The 25,537-nt window shown below is 47.7% G+C and overlaps 7 protein-coding genes across 7 annotated transcripts; 3 read left to right on the top strand and 4 right to left on the bottom strand.

The window, feature by feature from the left end:
* Positions 1 to 180: 180 nt before the first annotated feature.
* On the bottom strand, positions 181 to 4,011 carry ONS95_004375 (uncharacterized protein). The gene is made up of 5 exons (XM_058497735.1): positions 3,472 to 4,011; positions 3,137 to 3,398; positions 2,945 to 3,084; positions 2,595 to 2,897; positions 181 to 2,539 (listed from the first exon to the last, which is right to left on the bottom strand). The coding sequence occupies exons 1-5, from the start codon at positions 3,769 to 3,771 to the stop codon at positions 353 to 355; spliced, it is 3,192 nt and encodes a 1,063-aa protein (XP_058352462.1). The 5' UTR covers positions 3,772 to 4,011; the 3' UTR covers positions 181 to 352.
* A 255-nt stretch (positions 4,012 to 4,266) lies between these two features.
* Positions 4,267 to 5,473, bottom strand: ONS95_015028 (uncharacterized protein). Its single transcript, XM_058508711.1, has 2 exons — positions 5,126 to 5,473; positions 4,267 to 5,076 (listed from the first exon to the last, which is right to left on the bottom strand). Exon 2 carries the CDS (start codon positions 4,775 to 4,777, stop codon positions 4,298 to 4,300), a length of 480 nt encoding a protein of 159 aa, XP_058352463.1. The 5' UTR covers positions 4,778 to 5,076; positions 5,126 to 5,473; the 3' UTR covers positions 4,267 to 4,297.
* A 2,353-nt stretch (positions 5,474 to 7,826) lies between these two features.
* Positions 7,827 to 8,690, top strand: ONS95_004376 (uncharacterized protein; the record flags this gene model as incomplete). Its single annotated transcript, XM_058497736.1, has 2 exons — positions 7,827 to 8,049; positions 8,110 to 8,690. The coding sequence occupies 2 exons, from the start codon at positions 7,827 to 7,829 to the stop codon at positions 8,688 to 8,690; spliced, it is 804 nt and encodes a 267-aa protein (XP_058352464.1).
* Positions 8,691 to 8,837: 147 nt separating this feature from the next.
* ONS95_004377 (uncharacterized protein) lies at positions 8,838 to 9,137 on the top strand (the record flags this gene model as incomplete). The annotated part of the gene is made up of 1 exon (XM_058497737.1): positions 8,838 to 9,137. The coding sequence occupies one exon, from the start codon at positions 8,838 to 8,840 to the stop codon at positions 9,135 to 9,137; it is 300 nt and encodes a 99-aa protein (XP_058352465.1).
* A 1,069-nt stretch (positions 9,138 to 10,206) lies between these two features.
* On the top strand, positions 10,207 to 10,875 carry ONS95_004378 (uncharacterized protein; the record flags this gene model as incomplete). Its single annotated transcript, XM_058497738.1, has 2 exons — positions 10,207 to 10,516; positions 10,598 to 10,875. 2 exons carry the CDS (start codon positions 10,207 to 10,209, stop codon positions 10,873 to 10,875), a joined length of 588 nt encoding a protein of 195 aa, XP_058352466.1.
* Positions 10,876 to 12,853: 1,978 nt separating this feature from the next.
* On the bottom strand, positions 12,854 to 13,390 carry ONS95_004379 (uncharacterized protein; the record flags this gene model as incomplete). Its single annotated transcript, XM_058497739.1, is given in 2 exon segments — positions 12,854 to 13,364; positions 13,383 to 13,390. 2 exon segments carry the CDS (start codon positions 13,388 to 13,390, stop codon positions 12,854 to 12,856), a joined length of 519 nt encoding a protein of 172 aa, XP_058352467.1.
* A 1,922-nt stretch (positions 13,391 to 15,312) lies between these two features.
* Positions 15,313 to 18,864, bottom strand: ONS95_004380 (uncharacterized protein; the record flags this gene model as incomplete). Its single annotated transcript, XM_058497740.1, has 4 exons — positions 18,220 to 18,864; positions 16,988 to 18,051; positions 16,778 to 16,874; positions 15,313 to 16,696 (listed from the first exon to the last, which is right to left on the bottom strand). Exons 2-4 carry the CDS (start codon positions 17,718 to 17,720, stop codon positions 15,313 to 15,315), a joined length of 2,214 nt encoding a protein of 737 aa, XP_058352468.1. The 5' UTR covers positions 17,721 to 18,051; positions 18,220 to 18,864.
* Positions 18,865 to 25,537: the final 6,673 nt, after the last annotated feature.

A 25,537-nucleotide genomic window follows, 5' to 3' on the forward strand; every position in this document is an offset into this window, starting at 1 on the left:
ATACATCGCTATCCGAGTCGGTGGAATTTGATGTTTTAGTGGGGCATGAAGATGAAGTCCGCTGTCTCTTTAGCACGCTGCCCCCACCCCAGGTGTCTGTTTAGGTGGACGCTAAATTCACGGCAGTACGACCTGTCATGGCTGGATCTTGAAACTTCCTCCGCTCCTCACCCTCCAGAATGCTACATCATCAAACACCATACTTGACTTTCTTTGAATACGAGTCTGAACATGTTTCGAAGCAATACAAATCAGGGTTAACCTTTCAAATCTACAGCCGCCCGCCCGCTAAGCCTACCACCTCTTCATCATGCCTAGTGGGAATACGAGCTTGTTTCTTCCCGCTGCCTGATCAGAAACTCCACTGTCTCAACCAGAGTCTCATCCATTCTGGAGATACCGCTGTCAAATCAGAAGCTTGCTTGCTATCACATATCAGGTTATCGACGGCGTATCTGGAACCCTCCACTGCCGACTCCTTCTCGCCAATTTCGTGATAGAAATCGAGCAGCTTCACACCGGGGTTGGACGCCACGAAGGCGCCGTTGTTTGCGGTGCTGCTCTGCTGTAATGCTTGCACCCAATCGCTGAATGAAACGACCTTTTGCACGCCGATGGATTCTTGGACAGTGGGCAAGAGGCTTGACCATGTTGTGGTCTGAGGGTTTACGAGGTTGTAAACGAGTGTGCCTTGATCCTTCGTGCTCTTGTGATGGACAATCCTTTCCGCAAGCTCAAGGATGATTGTTGAAAGTAAGTCCACCGGGACCCAGTCAACCGTATCCATGCTTCCTAAGGTCTCAGGCAGTATCCCGAGGTGTTTGGAGCTGGCAATGATGGATGGCAACCATTCTTGTTTGTTCCACATCCCATTTTTGGTGATGGGGCCAGCAATTTGACCAGTTCGGAGGACTGCCGTGGTAACCCCTGAGGCTGTGGTAAACCTGTCAAGGAGTTGCTCACACATGAACTTCGATTCAGCATATCCGATCTTCTCGGGGGCTTTGAAACTTGAAATAATGGCTTCCGGGACTTTTGCCAACGGATAGGTGTCCATCCATCCAAACGCGGCCGATATACTTGAGGTGAACATCAGCGGTGCTTGCTTTGTTGACTTTAAGCTGAAGTCTAGCAGGTTCCGCACGCCATGAACTTGAGACTCAAAGAACTCGATTGGAAGGTTGAAGTCAACCTTCCATGCACTGTGAATAATCACTGTAGCCTCTTGTAGAAGTTTTGCGTACACATCTGGATCTAGACCTAAGTCCACTTTGCAGAAGTCCGCTTGTAGGAACTGAACTCTTGGGTAATCGGAATCGTGCCATGATGCGTTGATCCCTCGAGACAAGCTTGACTTTCGTTGTCGTTCTTTGGCATCTGCCGACCTATTCAGGCATACGATTTTGCCAATCCTCGACTTAGGAAGCCTGTCTAAAGCAGCCAAAATGTAGGATCCCAGCGAGCCTGTGCTGCCTGTCACCAGAACGGTCCACGGAGTCTCTACTAGATCTAATCTGTGCTCTGACTTTGATGTTGGTATATTTCCGGAATATTTCTCCAGTATTGATGCCATGCTCTCTTTCTCAGAAGCTGCTATTCCGTTTGTGTAAGGAACTCCTTGGGCGGTGTTTCTGAGAGTCAGTAGTGCGCTTGTCAATTTGCTGACATTTGCAGCACTGTAGACGAAACGAGGATTGATGTCTTCGATGTTAAGAGGAATTGAGCAAGCTTCCAGTGCAGCTTTCAAACGCCTCACGATGACAGATACACCTAAAGAGTCCAATCCCTTTTGAAAGACGTCCTCGGAATCGCTCAAGCTGTCATCTTCCATGGCCTGTTTGTAGATTTCTCGAACGAAGATTCTGATGTCGTTTGGTCCGCCCCCCTTAGTCAGCGTCAAACCCTCCGTCAACAAGCTTCCTTCTTGTGACGCATACAAACGATCCAGTTCTTGTGTGTATGCTTTTACGGTCAGCTGGCGCTGTACAGTACCCTTTCCAGCTCTGAGAAATGGCTTCTCCGGCGTTGTAAATACCACCAATGACTTTGGGATCTTCGCAAACCCTGGGGCGATCTTGTTCGCATCCTCCACATACGGCCAGATGTCATCCAGACGTTCGCGTAATTCGTGCTCATTCCTCGGTTTATTCACGTCCTTCAACTCTACTAAGAGAGATGCACTGAACTGATACTCTCCAACGACCAGAGCAGCTTTGACTGCTGGATGAGAATTGACTATGTTCTCCATTGGGATTGGGTTGATTTTCTCTCCGTTTGAGAGTACGATCAGGTCATCGGATCTCCCTCTGTACCGCATCCATCCAGACGCTGTGGGATGCCGCGAGTACAAATCTTTGGTTCTATATTCTCGCAATTCTGGGAATACTTCGAACACGCCATGATACATTTTGGTCTTCTCATCGTTCACGAGAACAGGCTCATAAATATCTTTGGATACCTCGTCGAAAGTGTAGCCTATGTTGTCGAAATAATGCAGCGAGTCCCAAAGGTCGTTGCTTCCATTTACACAATGGAACCACTGGATGGTCGGAGAGTCAGAAGATGGAAAGTTGCGATTTGGCATATCTACTTACACCTATTTCGGTTGCACCTATGAAACTGAAGATATGCGGTACAGACTTGGCCAAGAGATTTCCAGTGTTAGGGTGTAAAGGTCCACCCCCATAAGCGATGTGCTTTAGTTTCGAAAGTGATTGCAGTGAAGACGACTCTTTCGAGAGATCCTCGAGGATTGATGGCGGTGATGCTAGCGCTGTTACATGGTCGGTCTTCAAGAGTTCTGCAACATATGCGGAGGACATGGGGACGTCTGGGTGGCCAAGAACCATGGTCATCTCAATCAAAGGGGCTAGCATTTGTAATACAAGTCCGCCAAGCTGTGGATCAAGTCAGCAGAGTCATGATAATGCACGATACTGCTTACATGAAAACATGGGAGTAGAATAAGTAGGTTCTCGAACCGAAAGTTCGCCTGCAATACCTGTCCTTGGCCATCCGGAAGGCAATGCATTGAGTCAACAGCTCCAATATAATGCTTCCCGGCGCTGATAGGTTTGGGATCCCCTGATATTATCAGTCAGATCTGAGTGCTGCTAGCCATTTTCAATATGCATACCTGACGACCCAGAAGTATGTACGGTGAAGAACTTCTCATTCGACAAGCTCTCCCAAGTCGCGTCATATGTGTAATGTGGTACTGGGTCTTCGGCAAGGAGGTCTTCAAGCTTAGGAGCTTGAATATGGCGAAGTTCGGATGCTGCAATCAGGGGCTGAAAGCTCTGATTGAGCGACGAGCAAAAGACGATTGCTCTGCAATTGATCTTGGAAAACAGCGAAAGCTGTGCTCTGACAAGGTTTCTGGTGGAGGCAAATAGCATCTACAAGGTACAGCTCAGCTTTATCATCCCAATTACAAGAATTTCTGAATAAATGGAAGTGCTTTTGACATACCTTCCTGCCAGTCTTCATCATGGCCATGAGAAAAATCACATATCTCAAGTCGTTCGCTCCGAAATATGCGAACGGGTTCTCCTTCTCTTCCTGGCTGGTCAACCCAGAGTCGAGCCACCAGGCAGCTCGATTCACAGCGTTTGCAATGCGTGCATAGCTGATTGAGTGGAAGCCCTCAGAAGGGTCTATGGACTTGGGGTACAAGGCGAATGGTCGACTGTAGCCTGCTTTTGCTCGTTCGTCGATGATGTGCGGCATCAGTCGCTTGGTGTAAGTTGTTATGTCGTGAGTAGGCGCCATGGTATCCGTGATTGTAGCTGTACTCTGCTGGTATCTCTACGGAGTTTTCTTTGATTCTTGAATTTGCTGCAGGTTTTCGTTTTTCAATGACTTCAGACAGACAGGAGAGCGAACATCTTCTGGTAAAACCTAACATCATGACAAAGTGACCATCCGAGAATGGGTCTCCTTTCATATTTGATGTCTGTTCAGCACCCGTTACTGCTACCTGACCTGGTATCCTACATGCGCCAAAGCTCGTACCGCCGCTCCTGAACTTCGGGTATGTCGGCCGACCGCAAATCCACACTACGCTGGCGCTCTGGGCCCTCAACCGAGCATCATGATGCTGATCCACACAAGCTTTTTCTCGTTGATCATTGCTTATTGCTTACTGCTGAACGGCGTTTCCTCGCACCACGCTTACAGTAGGGTGCAACAAGTTTAAACACCCCCCCCCCCCCCCCCCCCCCCCTTACAGCCAAGGCACACTACCCCGAAATAGTATTGTTGATACCGCTGCTTTTAAGGGTAAATAAAGAATATTCTAATATTTTGTATACCACCCTCCGGAGGCAATTACTGCCTGTACTCGATCTTCTATTGTAGTAGCTAATCGATATAAAATTCCAATATCAATATTATGCCACGCTTCCTGTGCTCCTCGAATCAAGGCATTCAGAGTCGCATCTGTATCCTCAGCGTGCTCGAGCTCAGGATGTAATCGATATAACTCAGCCTTTACTAAAGCCCAGAGGTTCTCGATTGGATTTAAATCCGGCGAGTAAGGAGGCCATTCCATCACTCGAATAGCCATTTCTTCAAGCAGTTGTTTAACTATATTCCCTCGATGTGGCCCAGCGCTGTCGTGTATAAATTCCCCTCCTTCGACAACGACTTCTGGAAGAAAAGCTTCGTAAAGGGCTTGAATAACCCTCGAAGTTACACCGTTTCGAGCTGCTTGAGGATCTCTATCGAGAGGTACTAATCCCGTCCTTCGATTGTGTCCAAATGCAGCCCAAAACATCTTCTTTACCCCTTTTCCTGAGCATCGAACAGGCTGGATATCTCCAGCTGCTATTTGATCTCGAGGACGAGTAAAAGTCCATACCGGCTTCACTCCTACTCCTCTCTCGATTGTACACTCATCTAACCACGAGACCTTCTTCTAATCGTTCAACGTATATACTTGTACTCGAATAGCCCAGTCGAGTCGAGCCTTTGCTTGTGCGGGCGTAATAAAGGGTCGTTTCCTTTGAAGCCACTTCTTTTTATCTATCGCTCGAAGGAGGCTTTATATACACCGCTTTTTACAATCGTCGTTCACTTCTCGAAGTAAGTCTCGCATTTTAATATGAGGATTCGTATGATTTACAGTATCGAAGACGTGATCACGTTACTCCTCTGAAAGAGCGTGTGGCCTTCCTAAACGTGGTCTCGATTCGTGATCAACACGTAAGGCTTACCAGCGAATCGTAGTACGAATCGTTGAGATACAAATATCAGGGTGCTTCAGATGTATACGTCGAGCACTCCAGCCGATCGAGTGAAGCTCGCAGATACGTGCACGTATCAGCAGTAAGAGTTCTTTACGTGCCGGCATTACAAATAGCTTCAAAAAGGTGTTGTTTTCAGTAGGAAACGCGTATTCAAGCAGCATGGGAAGAGTATCCGGATCGGGGTAGTGTGCCTTGGCTGCAAGGGGGGGAGTGTTCAAACTTGTTGCACCCTACTGTAAAAGTGTCGTTAGTCCGGTCAGATAACCGAGTTTTAGCACCGGGTACGTAGCTCGATGCGGTCACAACGTCGCTAATGTCAGCATCAATGCTCGTACGAAACTGCTGGATTACCAGATTCCAAATGATGATGAGAAGCGTAGTTGGGCCCGCGAGGTTATTTGATGACTTTTACGAGAGAAAAGATGACTTGGCTGTTTTGAGATTCGGCTGACAAGGTAAATGGGAGTATTTGGAAATGTGGATGCGTGGATGTAAACGCTTCTCAGAGTACGAGTAGCTCAAGAGCATGATAGAGGAAGTAAATTTTTGCTCACATGGGTTAGGTTCGACGTAAGAAGTGGAGTTATCGAATTACAATCCATCCTCACAGATCGCAAGCTCGTTTGGAAGTCAACAGAGTCGCGCCATCCTTACAGTATTAACCCAAGGCCCACAACTACAGCACCGAAACTCACAAGCAAGCACTCCTTCCAAATACGGCCTTCAAATTCGCAACGCGTCGCTTGCCAGGCAGCCATACATCCCAATAGTAAAAATTTTACTTCGCCATACGACGCACGCAATCAGGAAAACCATCCGTCTGATTCTTATACGCCAGACAATATTGCCTGCCATCCCGCTTTGTTAATACGACTGCTCCATCATAAAATAATAATAAACCAAGCGATGTAGCTCACGTGCAGGCACAAGTATAGAGTAGGTATCGGCTGGTTGGTGGCACAGCACGCGGTAGAGTTGAGGTGAACTGCAAGAGAAAGTCCACAGACTGGATCCATCTTCCCAAGTGTCGAGTCTATCACGTCGCCCAGTACGTTTTGTCGCAGATCGGTTGTTGTGTGCTGGAGTTCTGTACGGACACGATGGGGTTGGGTAATATGTGGAGGCAAGCAGAATGACTAGGCTGGATGGTAACATTACTGGTGGTGGTTGGTTAATAGAGACTGGTTTTAAATTCGCTTTGCAGATGTCTTGGGACCTGGGCTACGTTGAGCAGACGTACTAACACAAGTCTCGGAGCTAGTAAAAATCGCATGTCTCGTATTGAGTCAGAATTGAAGGTTCCTATATGGGTTTCAAAGTAGGAACGTGGCGGGTGAATAGCATTGCATCCACTGATATCTAGATTAGGAATTTGTAGCTGCGACAGGAGTGTGATGACTAGTAATTTGCTTCGTACTGGTTTGTTGGGATGAGTACTCATGATAAATTTCTCGACGTCTTCTGACTTTGAGAGCCCTTGTTTGCGTGGAGTCTAACGTGTTCTCTCACGCCCATGTTTGTTTTGTTACGGATGTGTAGCAAACACGGCTGCAACATCACCAAAAACACAATCTACAGGATAAATAACCATGTTTTCTTTCAAAACAGACACTCAATCGAGCTGCGAAATTTCGTGGAAATTGATCGCCTTCACATCGGATTGAGAGTTCTTGGAAGCCCAGCACGTCTTGCTTATTGATTTCATTGTCCACGGGCTCGCTAAATTCCCAGCCCAGTAAGCCAAAACTATGAGCAGAAGTCAGCGATCGACTGATGAAGCACCCGATACAATGTCTTATTTAGACTCAATTCTTTCGAAAGCGATCGAAAGCGACAAGTGCTGAGAAATCTGCAGCTTGGCTGCATCTTGTCACTGCGGATCCCGAAGCCCGTGCATCTGTGGATTCCCACTCGTACCAATAACACATTGTCACACCCTGTGACATTGTTTCTGAGCCCAAAGAAAAATACAATTCCCCGAAGCCCACAAGCTTTTTCTTCTAGAAATCGAGTTTGAGTCGCCGAATCCTCGTGGTTGTCTAGAAACCTTCAAGTGAGTACCACCACTTCCAGCGGAACGTGAGAGCTTGGCTTACTCAAAGTGGATGAAAGACCGGGCCCAAGATACAAGGGTATATCGATTATTCAATCAGATCTCGACCTATAATCGGACCAAACTCGCTCTAGCCTAGCTGGAAGTTCTAGCATAAAGTAAATATTACCTTACAGACCTTGTGATTGTTTCAGTGGGGGACCCCAGATAGGACCCCTCATCTCGACTTGTCACTACGAAATACTTCTTACGGCACGGCCCGCGTTTGTACTGAGAGAAAGGCAGAATTATTCGGCGAAGAAGGGATTGACTGACTCAATTCAATATTACGAGCTTTGTTTGGTTCACTGGATCGTCACTGGAGCCATTGATCAATAGCTTTAGTGTGCAACGACGGAGAATATTCACATTGTCACAATCTATTGCCTGAAGCTGACGATAAAACGACACGACTTCTTCAAGAAATTCTCACAAAAGTTCTCGACAGTATTTATCCTCAAGGACAACATAGAACGAAACAAACCATGATCCGACTTGAAGATCTCCAAACTCACTGGGTTCTGTCCCTTGCAGCAGGACTCGTGTTGTACAGCATCGCCGGCATTGTGTACCGAGTCTACTTCAGCCCTCTTTCCAGATTCCCGGGACCAAAACTCGCAGCTGCCACGCTATTCTACGAGGCTTATTATGATGTAATCAAGCAGGGTCAATACACCTTCAAGATCCGAGAATTACACAAACAATATGGTTCGACTTCATCCCAGCATTGCCAAGCCATCTGAATGATGTGACTGATCTTATTTATAGGCCCCATCATTCGTATCAGTCCTTATGAACTTCACATCGATGATCCGGAATACTATGAAACTTTATACTCATGGAATTCTCCAAGGAACAAGTACGAATACTACACTGTCCAATTCGGAAACCCGAAATCAAACTTCAGCACCGTCGATCACCATCACCATCGTCTCCGTCGCCAACCACAGAATCCTTTCTTCTCCCGAGCCAGCGTTCTACGCTTAGAACCCATCATAAATGGCATGATCGAAAAGTTTTGTGCTCGGATCGACGTCTTCAAGCAATCTGGCGAGCCTATGCCACTGGATCTCGCTTACAGATGTTTGACGACGGATATCGTGACAAGATATGCCCTGAATAAGAGCTGGAACTATTTGGACAGCGATGATTTTTCGCCAAAGTGGTTCGAGACTATTAAAGCCACAGCTGATATGGGTCATTTGATCAAGCAGGCGAACTGGATTCTTCCTGTTTGCCGGGCGCTACCTGACTCGGTAATGTCGAGATTGTCTCCAGATATGATGTTGATTTTGAACTGGCAACGAGTAAGTTTTATCGAACAGTTCTCACTCAACTTCAGTTTCTAACAACCCCAGGATTTAGGACGCCATGTCCAAAAAGTCATTGACGACTTAGCCAATGGAACTGACAAACACGATCCCATCTTACCCCGCACAGTCTTCCACACTCTAATTGACAGCGACCTTCCAGCTGAAGAGATTAGCAAAGATCGGATGACGCAGGAAGCACAGGTCATTATCGGAGCTGGTGCTGATACCACTGCTCATGCTTTGTCGACCATCACTTTCCATCTTCTGAACAGTCCGGAAAAATTAGTGAAACTGCAGCAAGAGTTGAAGGAGGCGTTTGTGGATAGTAACACGGCTACGAAACTTACTGCTGTGGAGAAATTACCATATCTGGTGAATTCATTTCTTTTTCTGGTCAATGATCGAGCTTGTAGTTTCGGCTGGGTTGTTGACCTAGATTGGCTTCAGATTGCGCAGCAGACTTTGGAGGAAATGGCTGGCTAACTCTTACTTTATAGTCAGCGGTTATTCAGGAAGGATTAAGGCCAGTTCAAGAATAAATAAACTTTGAATAACGAGCTGACAGACTGTAGACTTTCATACGGACTTTCAACCCGTCTCGCACGGATCGCTCCGAACGAAGTTCTTCAGTACAAAGAGTACTCAATACCAGCTGGCGTAAGTCCCGTACTCCACCAGCCTTGCTCAATAATCTAATAGATGAGATAGACTCCCGTCGGCATGACTTCGATCATGATGCACCACAACGAAAAGATCTTCCCAGACTCCTACTCCTTTACCCCAGAACGATGGATGGATTCAGATGGCGCCAAGAGACTTGAACGGTATATGGTTACTTTCACGAGAGGAAGTAGACAGTGCATCGGTATGAAGTAAGTTCATGGAAGACAGCTTCTCCTAGCCGAAGTTCCCTAAACATGACGCAAAAGCACCTGATGGTCCAGAAGTCTGACTTGCCCGCAGTTTAGCAAAAGCAGAACTCTTCCTCACGGTCGCAACTGTATTCCGGAGATTCGAACTAGAATTGTTTGACACAATTCGGGAGCGAGATATCGATCTGGCATATGATGGATTCTTGCCACAGCCAGGCCCGGAGGCAAAGGGTGTGAGAGTCATATTCAAGTAAAGAAGGAAGTGGATTGAAATCAATGATGACCAGATGGACGTCCTGCATATTTTGATCAATGGTCAGAGATTTCCTACATCTGGATGAAAGCCAAACGAAACTTAACAATTATGTGGTCTAGAATCAAGGGGAAATACGATCGGGGGTCGAATGAATAGAAACGTACTATCTTCTCACTCGAGTTGTCCACCATGATATTCACGAGCCTGTAATTTGAGATTACGTTCTCAGTGTATGTCAGCATTACGCTGGCTCGGGTGATACTGTATTGGGTGTTTGGCATCTCCACCCACGTGTCGTGCTCCCCAACTACAGTTAATCTTGTATCTCGCCAAACACCGCCATAAACTAGTATTCCTCTCTTTACGTACCCCAGTGAACATCAACCAACATTCTCGGACCGATCTTTGAATCACAACCTACAAAATGCCCTGCCCATTTTGCATGATTGCATCGAGTACCCCGCCATCGAGCAACCCCGCAATCATCAACTCTCCCCATGGATCCGCATACCCCGTCCTCTCAACTCCCTTCGTCGTCGCATTCTTAGACATCGCCCCTCTCTCACCTGGCCATCTCCTTGTCTGCCCCAGGAGACATGCTGTGAAAGCAACCGAGATGACAGTTGCGGAGTCGATGGCACTGGGATTCTGGTTACCTGTGCTGACGAGAGCTGTGTTGAAGAGTGTAGGGAAGACGCCGGAGGAGGCGAGTTGGAATATTTTACAGGCGAATGGTATGTCACCGTCATAGTCTCTGCTTTTTGCATCCTCTCGATGTAACCTTTGGGTGAGAATATATGTTGAAAGACAAACAGGTGCAGAAAGTGGTCAAACAGTACCTCACTCTCATTTTCACATCATCCCACGGTTGGGACTTCCTCGTCATGCAAGTGATATCACGGATGCGGAGAGGAAGAATATTGTTCTTGGGGAAGGTCCGAGGGAGAAATTGGACCCAGAAGATGGGAAGAGGATCTCAGAGGGGATCAAGCGTGCGTTAGTGGAGGAGATAGAGAAATTGAGAGCTAGAGGGGATATTTCAGGTGTGGATGGTGTGTTGAGTGTCAACTTGAAGTTGGTGGGCATGGGTTGAGATTGTGATTTTATTTGAAATTGTATCTCCTTGTCATTGAGACCGAATATCCGTCACACCGAAAGTTTGATATTCTATTCCTCCAAGAAGCCAGACGGCAAAAACTATGACTGATGATGGCAACCCAAGGTTGTCGAACGAATTGGCCCATTTCCAAGCCAATAATTCTCAGGACTGAGTCATGCCGGGACTCTGAAGGGGATACTGCTTTTCTGCCAAACAGCTGACCGCAACTGATGTGTTACTCAAGAACAAACATCGAAGTTGGTCACTTCTAAAAATGGTTCGCTCGCAACAGTCATGATAGCGCAGAGAAGAGAACAGCTGCAATGGGCTAATTACTCACTTTAGGCAATTCACACAAACCAAATTTGACTCCCAGATGAGACGCCAAAGCAAAGCAAGGGAAAGCAGAATAGGGGCGACCGAAGAGTGAGAAACGGCTCCGAGTGAAATAGTCTCGGCATCAAGGTCTCAGGCAAACTCACCAGCTTCAGACTATTGTGTACGCAATTGAGGATATACTCCTGGGTCCATGACTCATATGTCCCATTTCAAATGGCATGTCCAAGATCTAGATTTGACAAGCTAAGAAAACAAAGTGAGAGAACAAAGGTTTGACTGTTCAAGTAAAATTTCTCAGTGGGGAACTTGAATGTGATAGGCAAGGACCTCGAACGCTGTTCAATCCACTGAGAGAGTGCCAAAATTATAGTCCTTCCAAAACAATACCACCAAATACCGCATATATTCCACTCTCGATGTATCCAAGATCAGGATTGCTACACAACTCCAATATGCGCTCACCGCTTCACATACATCTCACCAACAAATCCCCTCGCCTTAATAATGCATAAAAGACCAACAATGACCAGAAAAAGACGAGGCAAACAGAAACACCAACTAACCAACAAGCCTCCTGGCATAGAAATCCTAGTGATCCCCAAATGAAAATATGCAGGTCATTCAGGAGAAGCCTCACTCGTGCAACTTCACGCATAGCGACCCGATCATCGACAAGGCTACGAGACCCGTGCCGCCAGCGCATCCTCATCCCAAACCTCCCCACTGGAGGAGCTTCAATACAGACAGTGACAGCGACACAAGGCGTAAACGGCGTCAATTACTTTTCACGTCAAGCTGGACTCCCAGAGTCAGGCGCTGAAAGTCTCCCAATACTGATCGTGAGAGGTCGCTGTCACGGACAGACGGGCTACGCCAGGTCTTGTGGCTGGCCCGGCCGGCCTCCAGAAGTGGTGAAGTCCAGCCTCTGATCCTGCTCGATTTTGAACGACCCAGTGACAGGTAAACAACGGGATTCTCAAGCCAATAGTTGGGGGTAACACTATCGCGACTAGATGATCACTTGTTCCAAGGCTTCGCCACGAAAACAGGTAATTTCGGAGAGGCTGAAAGAACGGCATGCCGTATGCACCAGCTACATGTTTAGCACACGAGGCAAACAAGCCCATCGCCCGACTGGCTAAGTGAAAAAAATTAAGAGGCTTGAAATGAAGGATTGTTGACGTCGTGATTGTTGCCATTCCTTATCAGCAGGTATGGAGGATATATTGAGTGAGATTGGATCAATCATATGAGTGGAAATGAGCTGCGGCTGAGTGTAGGATACCAAATAAGCATTCTTGACGAGGCTGGCCACTCACTCCTTCAAGTCCAACGACCACGAAACAGCTGGGGAGCATGCAGGATTTACGCACAATGGTGGAGAATGCGATTGGGTGAAGTACCCCGAGAAACGTGTTAGCAACGTGCTGCAAGCATTCTTGCCTGTTTTGCAAAGCCACTGCGATGATTATGTTGCTGCATCGAAGTCAAGGGCTGCGGGGAAATGGCTTGAAAACTGGTGATCTTGAGCTATTTGGTAGAAATACAGGCAGATAAATCAGTAAAGCAGAAAACACAATCGACAAACTCGCGTAAACCAGAACCGTACATGGAAACGCAAAGATGCAAAAAATCACTCGCAGCATTTCCCACAAGTGGGAGGATATCCATCACCATCCGGGTGCCCAAGCAAGACATCAAAACGTCGTCCCCTAAGAAATCTCCATACTTGATCCGCAGTAGGTCTCTTCCGCGGGTTCTTCGCAGTCATAATAGAAAACAGCAGTCTTGCATGCTTCTCAGAAATGATCTCACCGACACGCGACATGTTCTTGCTAAAGTCTTCTTCTTCTTTCGTCATCGGTTGCGGCTTGTATTGAGCAGTCTTTCGCAGATCGGCATTATACTCCTCCAGTCGACGCTCTACTTCAGAGATGCGGGACTTTGGATAAGCGCTCCAGAAGATGTAATCGAGTATCTCGCCTCCGACGAGGCCGAGGGAGAAGACATCAGCGCTCTTTCCGTGGCCATTGGACGTGAGGCACTCAGGTGCCATGTAGAGAAATGTCATTCCGTTTATACCATCTGATTGGTCTCCTTCCCCAGAAGAGACGTAAGTCTCGCTTCTGCTGTCATTTTCTTTCCTGCAGCTTCATCAACACGTATTCATGGGAAACTATTCGATGGTTACTTGCCTCGCGCTCCCAAAATCAGCAAAAATCATCACATCTCCCAGAACAAGGATATTCGCTGGTTTGATATCCCGGTGTCTTATCCCCTTACTATGAAGGTACGCCAATGCATTACTTAAACAACCAAGTCCCTGGATCAAGGTGCGCACCCAGTTTTCGGATTCATGTGTCAGTTTCATGTATCGCACCAGATCCAGCTCAGCAACTGGATACAGAAGACAGTGATACTCATTCCCCAATACATACGCACCACACAGCTGAATAATATGCTGATGGTTCAGCTGCTTGAGAATGTGCATCTCTTCGAGATGATAGGTGGACTTTGAACGAGGGAGTGGCTCTGTTTTTCGAGCCAGCACCTTTCGCTGGCAGATCACGCGCGTGACTGTAGCGTTGGACATGCCTACTACCGAACTTTGCTTTCCGGAAGAGTGGAAAGGGTAGTCCGTGATGGGAAGAATGGATGAGGAGTCAATGGTAACCACGTCTGCGGGGCGAGTGACGCCTCCTTTCCAGTTCCAGTTGTGGGGGAGACGCCATTGTTGAGTTGAAGGGTTGTTCTGGCCAATGTCGCTTGCGAGAGAGCTTTGGTCTATAGCGATGGTGCTGGCTGAAAGATGGGTGGATCGTGATCGGTTTGTATTATAAGTTTTTTCTTGTATGATTCTGAACGACCATCTGAACGTGAAGGTGTCCCTGAACGACCGAGAAATCTTTGTGCAAAGGAAGATGAAGACATAATACAGATATGCTAACAACGGAAATAGATGCATAGAGAAGAGATGATCAAGAAGACTGAAATTGGAGAGACGTTATACTTGAGGATTCCATGCTTTTGAACGTGAAACTTCCTGTTGGTTGTCATGTTTGAGGCCTCGGTGGGAAGGGCTGTGTCGAATTTTGCAACAGCATGGAGGTGCACCCGCGACGGCCAATCAACCTACGTGAGAGCATGACAGATGGACCTGTAGGCCTTTCGAGGCATATTAAGCAATATGCTCGGTGAAAAAGTTAGCACAAGAGTTGTTGGTCTCTCTAAAAGTAACCTCGTGCCTGGCGCGTAAATGGCCACCCACGCTGCACATAAGCGCTGGATCGAGCGCTTCGCCGCACACACTCGGCCAGTTCGAAGGCCAACCTCGGAGGGGAAGAAGCCGATGTCTTCTTTTGTGAAGAGACAGGGCATGCTACCATAATTACATTGCCTTGGTGAAGGAGGCGCCAACGCGACTTTTGCCTTGTTGGTCCGAATTAGTCCTCAGACGACAGGACACGATTGCAAGTCAGGTTTCACCTCCAGGATCGAGGATAGTGATGATCCTTTTCTGCTCGATGGCTTGTAGAGGGCATCATGGCCTTTTCGTTATATCATTCGTTTCTGAAAAATCTGGAAAAGGAGATGTACATAAGCCGTCATCCTTCCGAACCTGCTGTTGTAAACATCTCCGCAAACTGTTTGACGTACCAGTCGTCTGTTAGCGAAGATAAGCCGAGCATCCACATTCATTCCCCAGGTGATATCACAAAGATTTGGGAGGACAGTGAAAGACGCTTGTATTGGGAGGTCGTCATGGCTAAAGTACATCTGCACAACCATCCAGGCAGATATTCAACAACAGCATAACTTCCTAACGTATATTGTGTGGATTTCAGTAGGAATAAATTATACATCCGAAGTTGAGTTCTCAGCAGACACTCTAAAAGAGAGAACATAGGTGACATGAGTGATTCTTAGGTTCGGACTAGAGAAGTGTCAGAATATTACTCGGTCAACGCAGGAATGCGGTGAAATTAGGAAGACAAAGTGAACTTACCAGTGGAGCAGATTATGAGGAGGTATATTCAGGCTTCCAATCTGGAGGAGTCGTCTGGGGGACACGACTGCCCAGCCTTCTCGAGCTCAAATTACTGTAGGCTCAGTCTTGGTTGAAGATGTTGAGAATCTCCTAGATACACTATCATATTTGATCCAGTCTACCAAGGTCGCGAGACGACATGCAAGCCAGAGGATGCGTTCTTTCCGGTCATCAGTCATTGATGCCATTTCCTGATGTTTCTCCTCCTCGCCAACCTTCTCATTCATGAACCAATCATTTGGATAGTAATCTTCAACCCACAACATTCCGCGCATAGCAATATCTTCTGGAAAGGGGCGAACATCTTCTTTCTCCGGCAGTGGAAACTTGTCGCCCTCAATCACGCTGTGAGTTTTGTAACTCGACAGTAACGTATTGAGCATGATCGACAAGAGCTGTTTGGGGAAAGAGTCTTGAAGACATGCCATAGCGCCTTGATGGCGAGCCATTGTATACATGAAAACGAGCGTAACATGAATGAAAGGAAGGACATTGGGATCCCCAATGCGCTTCAAAACGATTTCAAGAGTTGAATTTGAGAGCGCCTGAGCACGGCGGAAGGATACCATCGCTAGAGAGTTCTCGTCAGTATCGACTTCCATCTGTGCTTCTGAGTCTTTGGCGGGGAGAATTTCTTTGGTTAAAATGTTGTCTCTAGCAGCGAAGCCCATCATAGCCACGCAGTTCGAAATAGCAATTTCATGGCCTTGCGCCTTGAACTTCTTGGTGACACGACCAATGTGATTGTCGAGAAGGCCCAGAAATTCGATTACGGTTGGTTCAAATTTCTCAAGGTTCTTGTTAGTGAAGAGGAGACCGTGAGCTCGGACAAATGCCATGTCAAGAGGAGGCAGGCGATATTGGCCTTGTGCGTTGTCCGAATTGAGAACAGGCTCAAAGAGTGTCAAGATAGATTCCCGAGCAGATGTGAATGGAATAGCAACACAAAGCGACTTCGAATAATAGAACAGCTGCTGCAGAGCATTGGGTCTGGCGAGAATCGCAAGATGGTGATATAAGCGACCAGTCGTGGGCGCCTTGTCGGAAGCTTTTGAATACCAGTGTCTTGCGACACCAGTCCAGACTTCTCTGTCGCGAATATCATCATCTTCGATCGCCATTCGGTACCTGCCTAAGTCTCCAAGACACTCGATCCACGTGTCTTCGAAGGCCGGCACAGTCTCGTACAGCAGAGCCATCATCGAGTAGGCTAAGTAAATGAAAGCCAACATGTGGTCAAGAGACGCAGGAAGTCTATGCCTCAAAAGTTCGAGGAAAGAATGAATTCCATGTCTCCACATGCGAGCCGGCATCGCGTACTTCGAAGCTAGTCGTCTCAGAGCAAGTGATGCGGATGGATGTTGACTTGCGAGGAAGAAGTCATGGTGCTCATGGAGCAGTGTCCGATGTAGAGCAATGAGTGCTTGCCTAATTGTGATATTAGTTCCACCTGACACAACCAAAGTTTGGTCCTTTGACCAATGGCGATTTCGATGGAGGAAAACATACCATTGCTCATTGTTGAGCTTGGGCTGCGAATTTGGATCAGCTTGAGCAAGTGTTGCTTGCTTGTTGTCGACTTCGATACACTTTGCTTCAACCATGACTGTAATGGGTTAGAACATGATACCTTAAATATATCTCTCAAGAGCCTCAGTTTGTAGAACATGAGGAGATTCAAGACCATTGTACTTCATTGGGAGGGAATTGAACACTAACCCAAGCCGGCATAGATGCCCTTCACTTCTGCAACAAGCTGTTCCTGGGAGATTGGCCTAGTCTCAGGCTGCATAATGATATCATAATTGTCATCACGGGTGGGGAGGCTCTGAAATGCTGCATTCCGGCCCAAAATTGTCGTACCCTGCGGACTCTGTTGATTTCGCAGAGCTTGTGCAGTTGCAGGAAATGTCTTCTTTGGTCGAGTCTGATGTCCCTGTGCCCTCGATCTCTGGGCATGTATGCTTGCAATATTGGAACGGTCCACAGAAGATTTTGACAGGGGTGTCGCATCTTCGGTCCAGAGTTGTTTACTCAAAGGTTTGGGTCTCGCGTCAAACAACATTTCCTTCTCACTTCCGGCATATTGGCCGGAGGAAGGACGAGGTTTTGAATGCCGTGGAGGCGGCGATGCTGATGACTCACGGAACGGACTTCCTGAGCCTGCTGAAATGCCATCTCCTGTGGCCATCCGCTTTCTAGGCTGCTGCTCAGTTGTTGCCTGGCCACCCTCCTCACTCAGATCCTGCATGTCTACATCCTGGCTTCCTCTTGGAGTATTTATGTTCAAAGTGTCAATCCCCGAAATAGAGCGTGGCACTGGAGCAGGTGATGAGAGTGGACGCTTGCCTGCCGGTGGCGGTTCGGGCTGTGCAGCATTCGCGTCATTGTATATCGGTTTCCTCGGTGTAGCGTCGTCCTTCGTAGGGCTGGGGGAACTGGTCAGCCGCATTCTCAATTCCAGCCAAATGGTCCACCAATAAGCTATTCACCTTCCGGTGAACGAACGTGTGCGAAAAACCCCAGGAATACGTACCGCTTCTGGGCGCATTCGTCTGCGAATTGTTTTCGAAAGTCACCCTCGACACTCTGATTTAACGCGAACGCCAGCTTGTGCTCAGAGATGGCGTGTTCCCACAGCGAAGGCTCTGATGCAAATATCTTTCGATCTGGGCAGTACTTGCAACTCCACGTCTGCGTTGCCCTATTTCTCTGCCGTTGATGCTGTACCCACCGCTGGCTGAGGTCCGGCTGCTGCTGTTGCGTCTGTGACATTATTGGAACTATGATACATGACGAATCTCAGCATGGCTCCTCGGAGGTTGGGCAAAGAATGGCGTGGCCGACGTCAAAGGAAGAGAGCAGAGTAGAGCAGAGGAGAAGAGTGATGTCAATTGGGAATGGAGGCGTCGACGAGGTGCAATGGAATGGAACCTTGGGAACTCACTCACAGCGGGGTTGGCTGTTGGGTAATGCTCGGCTAAAATGGAGCTAGTTTGGAGGGCGTGTGCGTCGATGTCCCGCGTGCTGCTGTGGGGGGAGACGCAAAGTGACGAGGAATTGACAATTGGGGGCGAACAGCAGCAACCGGACAACAGTGGTGATAGATAAGTATCTCAACTTGTTGAGAGAGAGAAAGGCATTTTGAGAAGGGCAGATTGACCATATATACCTAGTAACCGAAAGAGTAAGGCTGGTACCACATACCATATGCGGGCCTTGTCTACTGTAGCAGGAGGGACGCGGGGGGGCATGTCCAGTTGATTGAGGCTCTTGCTCATGTCGCACTTACTGTCCGCAAAATTGCGAACCATTTGCCTGCGGTGGTGTTCAAAGTCAAGGCTGGCCCCCCCCCCGAGTTGCAGACTGCGCATCGCTGGTCAGGATATCTATCGATCTCCTACGCTAGCCCTAATGCGCTTACAGAGATCCCTGTGCGCCACATGCGAGGTCTGCCTAGACTGCCACAGTATCACACCCCATCCTGTGTGAAGCGAAGCGAGCCTACCCCCAAAAGCTCACCGAGGTGACCTGTGACAAAGAATCGCTTTCTCCTTTTCAAAGTGCAACAAAAACACAAAGAGAAAGCTACCTAGGTACCTATCTAGAGCAGCCCCAGGGGCATAAGTGCTAAGTCAGATCTACCATCCAAATCATAAATAGGGCTTGTGCTTTTTTGATCCAAGAATGTTTTTACGATATCGAAGCACGAAGAGCCTGCCGTCAAAGTGGTGGTATGTAATATTTCGTTACATAGGCATCTAGACACATTTCACATATCCCGTTGAACTATTTCTATCAATAGCGGCCGCTTACGGGCATGGAATGCTTGTTTTGATTACTGATTGTATTGGCGTATTGAACTCTGGACAAATGCACTGACCGAACCGCCCCCAATGTGGCCGCCCCCAATGCAGTATGGTGTGCAACCCTGACGAGAACGAAATGTCTAGGCTGAATCAATGCTACTAAAACGATGGAGAGCCGCCTTATGAAGAAAAGTGGTTGTTCGACAGAGCGAACCGAACCATAAGAAGCGCCCTGCTCACTGTGCCAGGAGGAACTTGACCTGCTGGCTACTGTCACTTAGGTCGCAAGCTGTTGTGTTGGGATTCTAGGATTCTGTGCACACTCAGCCCTCAGCCCTCTTTAGGATGAGAGGCTTTCATCGGAAACGCCACGTCCATGCGATGAGGCTGCTTATTAAACGACACATCTCTGTTGAACAGCAATAAGATAAGGAATACGAGACGACAATCCATTGGGAGTTCCGTCTTCGGCGTGCCCTCTTCAGCTGATAAGCAGGACCGCAGCTTTCGCCCAAAGGCATGCTCGGCTAACAAACGAGACTGTTTACAAAGTTACCTAGTCTCCGGTGAGAGACTTGTACCAATCTCCTATCAATTTTTTTACGACCCCTTCCTTAGAAAGTATATATATTACATGATCGCTGATTTGGATTAGAAGTCCGTCGCGTCGCAATGGGTCGGAACGAATGCCATCTCTGAGACCAGTGTTCTGCCAAGCAAGAATTCCCGGCAGTCCGCACCCTGGGACGCGACGCTGCTTCCTCTGAGGCCACCAGGACGTCCATGTTCTGGCTCAAGGGATGCCAAATGGGAGCAGAAAAGGAATTCGCAGGATCGCCTAGGAATTATCTTCGAGAGTCCTTCTGATCCAACTTCCAACAATCTTATGATTGATGAGAACATGCCTTGGTAATGTCCATAAATGATAGGATATCCCATGGCCAACAAAACCTGCACCTACAGCCTGCGTGCCTACCCGTTGGACAAACTCACGGTTTAATTTCCTCTCTGGTGATTAGGCTTCCACGGCGTTATCACTGAGTCAAATACATGTTTAAATTAGAATGTTATTTGCTCCAAGCTTTCCACGAGCGTATACCGATAGCCAGAGGATTCAACCCTGGATGGAATTTTTGCAAGCCCACCGATGCCACTATCCTCTTCGACTACTGGAGAACAGGTGATAGCCATGTCACCTCCTTTCCCGGGATCATATATTGCCTGTTGCTTCAATTCTAGGTTAGCTGCCTTCAAGCCCAGTCCTGGACGGATACGCAGCCCCATCACCTCTCACCAGCTGATTCGATGCTTTCGAAGGTAAAGAAAGAAGGCAAATCCATCTATCCTGACACACATGCAACTCAAAAATACTCTGCAACGTGCTCATGTACTTGTGGCCTGTTTGAGCAGCGTAGTGGGGTGAAAACCGACACCGCTCCCAGGAGAGCATCCCTTCATGACTCTGAACGGAATCTCGAGGCTGGTAACTGATGATAAGAGGCCAGTGGCTCGCCTGGGATTGCTGAAAATTACATCCGGGACTTAAGTGGGCCCCCGAAGTTAAAAATTTCGATGCCCAATTGGTTAGGATTCTAAGGCGGTCAATGCTCTGTTCCAGGCCGAGCCTAACATCGAATCACTATCCAGCTCCATCCGCAAATTATTCTCATTTGAACCAACGAACATCGAGCGAAGTCTAGGGACAGATTGAAATCGGGGAAGACAGTAAAGCTGCCCAAAAAGGTACAATAGGCTTAAGATGGGATGGCCTCACAACTTGTTCGCACCTACAGTACCATTACGTGGCTCCTGTGGCTCAATCAGTTGCCCAACTCGCGTTTCGATATGTCTTGGTTTTCGACGCAGCGCCAGAGTGATTTGAGCATCAAGTTCTTGTTCGAGGTCCCCTGAAGTGCTGGACATACGTATCTGGTGGCTGTGCTGGTCACGATGCTCGCGCGAAGTTTATTTCCTGGACGTCAAGACTGGCTCCACGGTATGGAACAGTCATGTTTTCATCGCTAATTTTATCTGCAATTATTTCCAAGCCACTAAACTTTTCTCCAAGTGATTGATCGAAATACACAGAAGTATTCCTTGCAAAATTTAGGCTTGGAGGCTGTGGAAGGAGAAGTTTCCCACGTTTTCATCACGGGCTGTGCGATGGATATCTCGTCTTTCGTGAACAAGGAAGATACGTTTTGTCCGAATGCCGAACTTATCAACGGGAATTAAGCTCTTCTGAGCTGATATTACTCCAGCATATGACGCGCATGCGATAACCAGGTACCGTTTCATATATGAATCCTGTGCGGGAGAGAAACGTTCATCACCTATCACATTCTTTTAATTCCTGATCTGTTTGTTGCAAGCCTATCTGCAAGCTCCCTCACCGATGGTCTTGATCAATTGCTGGATTATAAGCTGCAAGGCAGACTTTCATATGATCACTTCCCACTTTCTCCAGATTCTATGGAAGCAAAAGTGCGAGCTGCGGGGATGCTGACCTTTACCGACCTACACATCTCACCTCATCATTTACGATACCAAATTCCCATTAGGCATGCAATTCGCCTTGTTTTATATCAATAGCTATTCCCAAGTTTTGAACATTTCTCTCCTCCAGTCCATTGGCTAGTGAGGAAGACCTCGTCTACTTGATTTGGAGATATGATCATGACGGGTACAAGCATGACAGGCTCTCCACGAAAAGAAAACCTGTGGACTTGAGCTGCCAACAGTCTCCTCCTCGTTCCGTTTCGCTATTAAGCTCAAGCAAAGAGCCTAGATGTCTGCACCAGTGAGGTAGGCTACTTTCCCGTGATGCGGTAATACCCGTCCTGAAATGAAAGATATGGCACGAAACCGAATGCAGCAGCTCCAGCTGACCAGCCCTCCATTCTGGCTTTGGAGTGAATTCACTTACACGCACTTGATTACGGAATTGGGTATCTTACATACTTAGTCTGTTTGCCTTACAATCCTACACCTTCCTTCGGATGCGCGGCGCGAAGTCTCTCTTCGTATCGGCAATATTGAATCCCACCCTGTCGGCTAAGCATGTCTTCGGCTCAGCAGAAAACTCGCCGATGGATCTTTAGTCATTAAACAAGACAAAGCCGCTGGAAGCATTGCTTTTTCGTTTGAAGAAGGCCCAAAAGTGTTCTAGAAGCTTGATTTGGTGCACAGAACAATCAAGTGGCAAAAATAATGCACACCATCAGGTGAAGAGTTTTATGCATATCTCAGCTTTCCCTAACGAGCCAATCAGAGGCTCCGCCCCCCACGACCTCAGGGGAAATTGTTTGTTTTCAGCAACGCCTCAACGTCAAGTGAAGCAAGTATGAGATTCTCAGCTGGGCAGGTATAAGAAGATGCATCCTCGTTTTTGTACTTGTTGTTGCTGCTTGAATTTCATTTTATTTTACATTGGAGATTACCAAGACAAACTGTGGCTGTTATGCGTGGCGAAGATTCCGCGGACCTAGCCGTGAGCACTGCCACCTTGTAATCAAGGCAGGAATCAAAACAGTAGCTGATCAATACCTTCTTCCAGCTTCTTTTCGCCCCTTTGTGCTTGGTTCACTGATTTTTGTGTTGTATATTCGTATGCTTTCTGTGGCTCAATTTTCTTGATATTATCTTCATTACTAATTTGTCAAGCGTCCTCCTCTTCGTCGCTCGCCGGCGAGACCTCAGCTCCACATTGGCTACCAGCTCTCCTATCAACTCGACATACTGGGATACAGTGACTCTTCACCAGTCACGCCTCTATATGCTAAGGGCCCTATGGCCGATGATCTATTCACCATATCCACTGATAACGCCGAGTCCCTATGGACCTTCCCAGACTGGTCCCTGCGGTCTCCATCCCCTGTGCATACTGGTCACATCAACTACCAAATCAGTGTCTGAGTTTTGCCATCCAGGCATCTACCATTCGTAACTACGACCTCTCAACACCCTCAAACCTCGATGATTCATCTCCAATATCTGCTACCCACCGCTTCGAGCCGCCTTCGTGGAACATGAGAAGCTCCAGCCACTCAAGACACATCCCCAGGGCACTCATATCCATACAGAGCTTTTGCTTGTTGCAGTAGCGCTATTGCCTCGTGCGAGAAAGCATCATCTAACCTTGATTAGTTTATGGTCCGAGCCTGTTGCCTGCACATCTTGCGTTTTGCATTCGCTGGGACAGTATCGCGTGGCTGTCTGAGGGCGAAATTGCTTTTCCATGTGAAGCACAGCGACTCTAAGATTAGCTCATCTCACCGAGTACTCCTCGACCAAGCGGTGAGAAGATTCCATCAGGTTGGAGACATGATACTCGGTTGCCTCGATACGAGTCTTGCGTCTATTGGAAACAAGTTTCCGTATGAAGAGGTCTGGGCGTATTGGGCGACGACGAGGCGATGTCTGTGGATGTTGAATACCTAACGAAATGCCACAGCAGGACGAGCATTGGGCATCAGCGGTCCTTGTTGATGCCAGGCGGCAGCGTTGCGTTTTGGATTGAGGTTCCCTGATACTGGTCAGGTCGGGGCCGAGTGACCTGGGACGGGAATGAAATGCTTGGTTCTTTCCCGCACGACAGACATGAAGAACGCATCATGAGCCATTTCAAACATGAGGCGGTGCTGTCATGTTGAAGAGTACGCAGCCACAAGAACCTTGAAACGTGGATAAAGTGACTATGTCTGGTGAGATATTCCCCGAGGTTGGCAGAAATTCAGAAGCGTGTTGCCTGTGACACCAAGGATGCTTCAAGGAAGCCTCGATGAGCTCCGTTATGTTTGTTCTCGAGTGAGTTTTCGTTCAGGGGCAAAATGGTTGTCTGTTTGGTGCAACTCGCCTCACCGAGGTATTCTGTATCGACGCGTGCCAGTTTCAGGCATAAAGTACATCTAAACGGGTGTTAATCCTTTGAATGGTGAGGCTGCATCTATCTCATACATTGCTCATCGAAGATCTTCTTTTGTTCAAGTTGTGTCCTAGTTTGGTGATTGTGACCCATGATGCAGATGCGATGAGCAACGACGTGGAGTCTTCAACCTCTCATCGCTTCAAGATGAGTACCATGCATGTGCTATGCATCTTCACATAAGATGTGGCAAGCTGCTTGCCACTTGAATTTACGAGGCTCATTCTCTCCGGGTTTTCCCGGAGGGGCGTCCGCGACGATATTGTGACAGTGCAGTTGGGAAAAACAAGCGAGGGAGACGATTTAGGAAGTCAAAATCAGAGTGCATCATGCAGTAAAGTAGTTCATGCAATATTCTGGATATTGTACTACAGCAGGCTGTTTTGTCTGCGCTTCCTTCATCTAGAAGATGCCTAAGAATTCTTCAGTCTTTTGAACCATGCCGAACTCATGTCGAAAGTATACAGTCCATTATAATTCAGTATAAAGCAGCGTCCTCAGACGTCCAATAATCTGCTCCATGAGGTGCAGGAGATGAAGATCGGCATCCAATCCGTCTTCCAGATGCAGGCCACGCTGGTACAACAGGCAGATAGCACTCCTCAATGGTTACCAAGAGCACTGGTAGCACGACATGCATTGGATGTCCGCCTACAGAAAGGAAAAGGTACGGCAGTAAGAATTGCGGTATGCCATACAACATACGCTCATGAGCAACATTACAGCCATATACGGCTTTTTGAAGCAAATCAATGGTCAATCAGACGTGCTGCCTCTAACCTGCTCTTCGAAGCACTGGAAAGCGTTCTTCTCCGAGACAGCCTCGCATTGATAGAACGCCCGTGTTCACTGTACCTGTGGACTCTGTGCACGTTTCACTGGACCCTAACCGGTCAGGAAAACGCCCCAGTCACACTGACTGTTTTGTTCAAACCCGCCACAACATCATGGTACGGGAGTGTCTCCGCCTTAAGCTTATTGCTCCTCGCCGAGAGGGAAACTGCGACAACGAACCTCATCTTCACAATAGCACAAGCATCAACTCCATACCTAGTGACCCAAGGCTATGTGATGCATGTGGACTATTCGCCTTACAGCATTGCTACCTGATGCCCCCGAACAGCACACCAGGTTGGGTGTTACATTATCTTCACTGGACCGACAAAGACGCGGCTGAATTCGTGCTGCGATGTGGTTGATGAGTTTTCATATCATCAGTCAGTCGCTCTCAGCTTCGGACCGAAGGAGAAGCTGATGTGAGAAGTTACAGAAACTGTTCAGATGATGGATATGATGCCATGGTGAGTTCTCAGAATTTGAAAATACCTCATACTCATTGTCGAAGCTTTTCAAGAGCCAGAATCGTGAAGGTCCGGATGAGGAGTTCCGTGAGGCTAAGACGTCCACTCATGCATTGCGAAAAGCCTCATGACAGCGGTTCGATGGGACGGTACCGCCCCGGCCGCATCAGTGTAGCCCCAGATTTCTTGGCGTACAATGTCCGGTACCACTCAATCATGATGAAAAGTCCTGTCA

Source organism: Cadophora gregata (genome assembly GCF_030347475.1).
Source record: "Cadophora gregata isolate MNR1 chromosome Unknown scaffold_14, whole genome shotgun sequence".
NCBI lineage: Eukaryota > Fungi > Ascomycota > Leotiomycetes > Helotiales > Ploettnerulaceae > Cadophora > Cadophora gregata.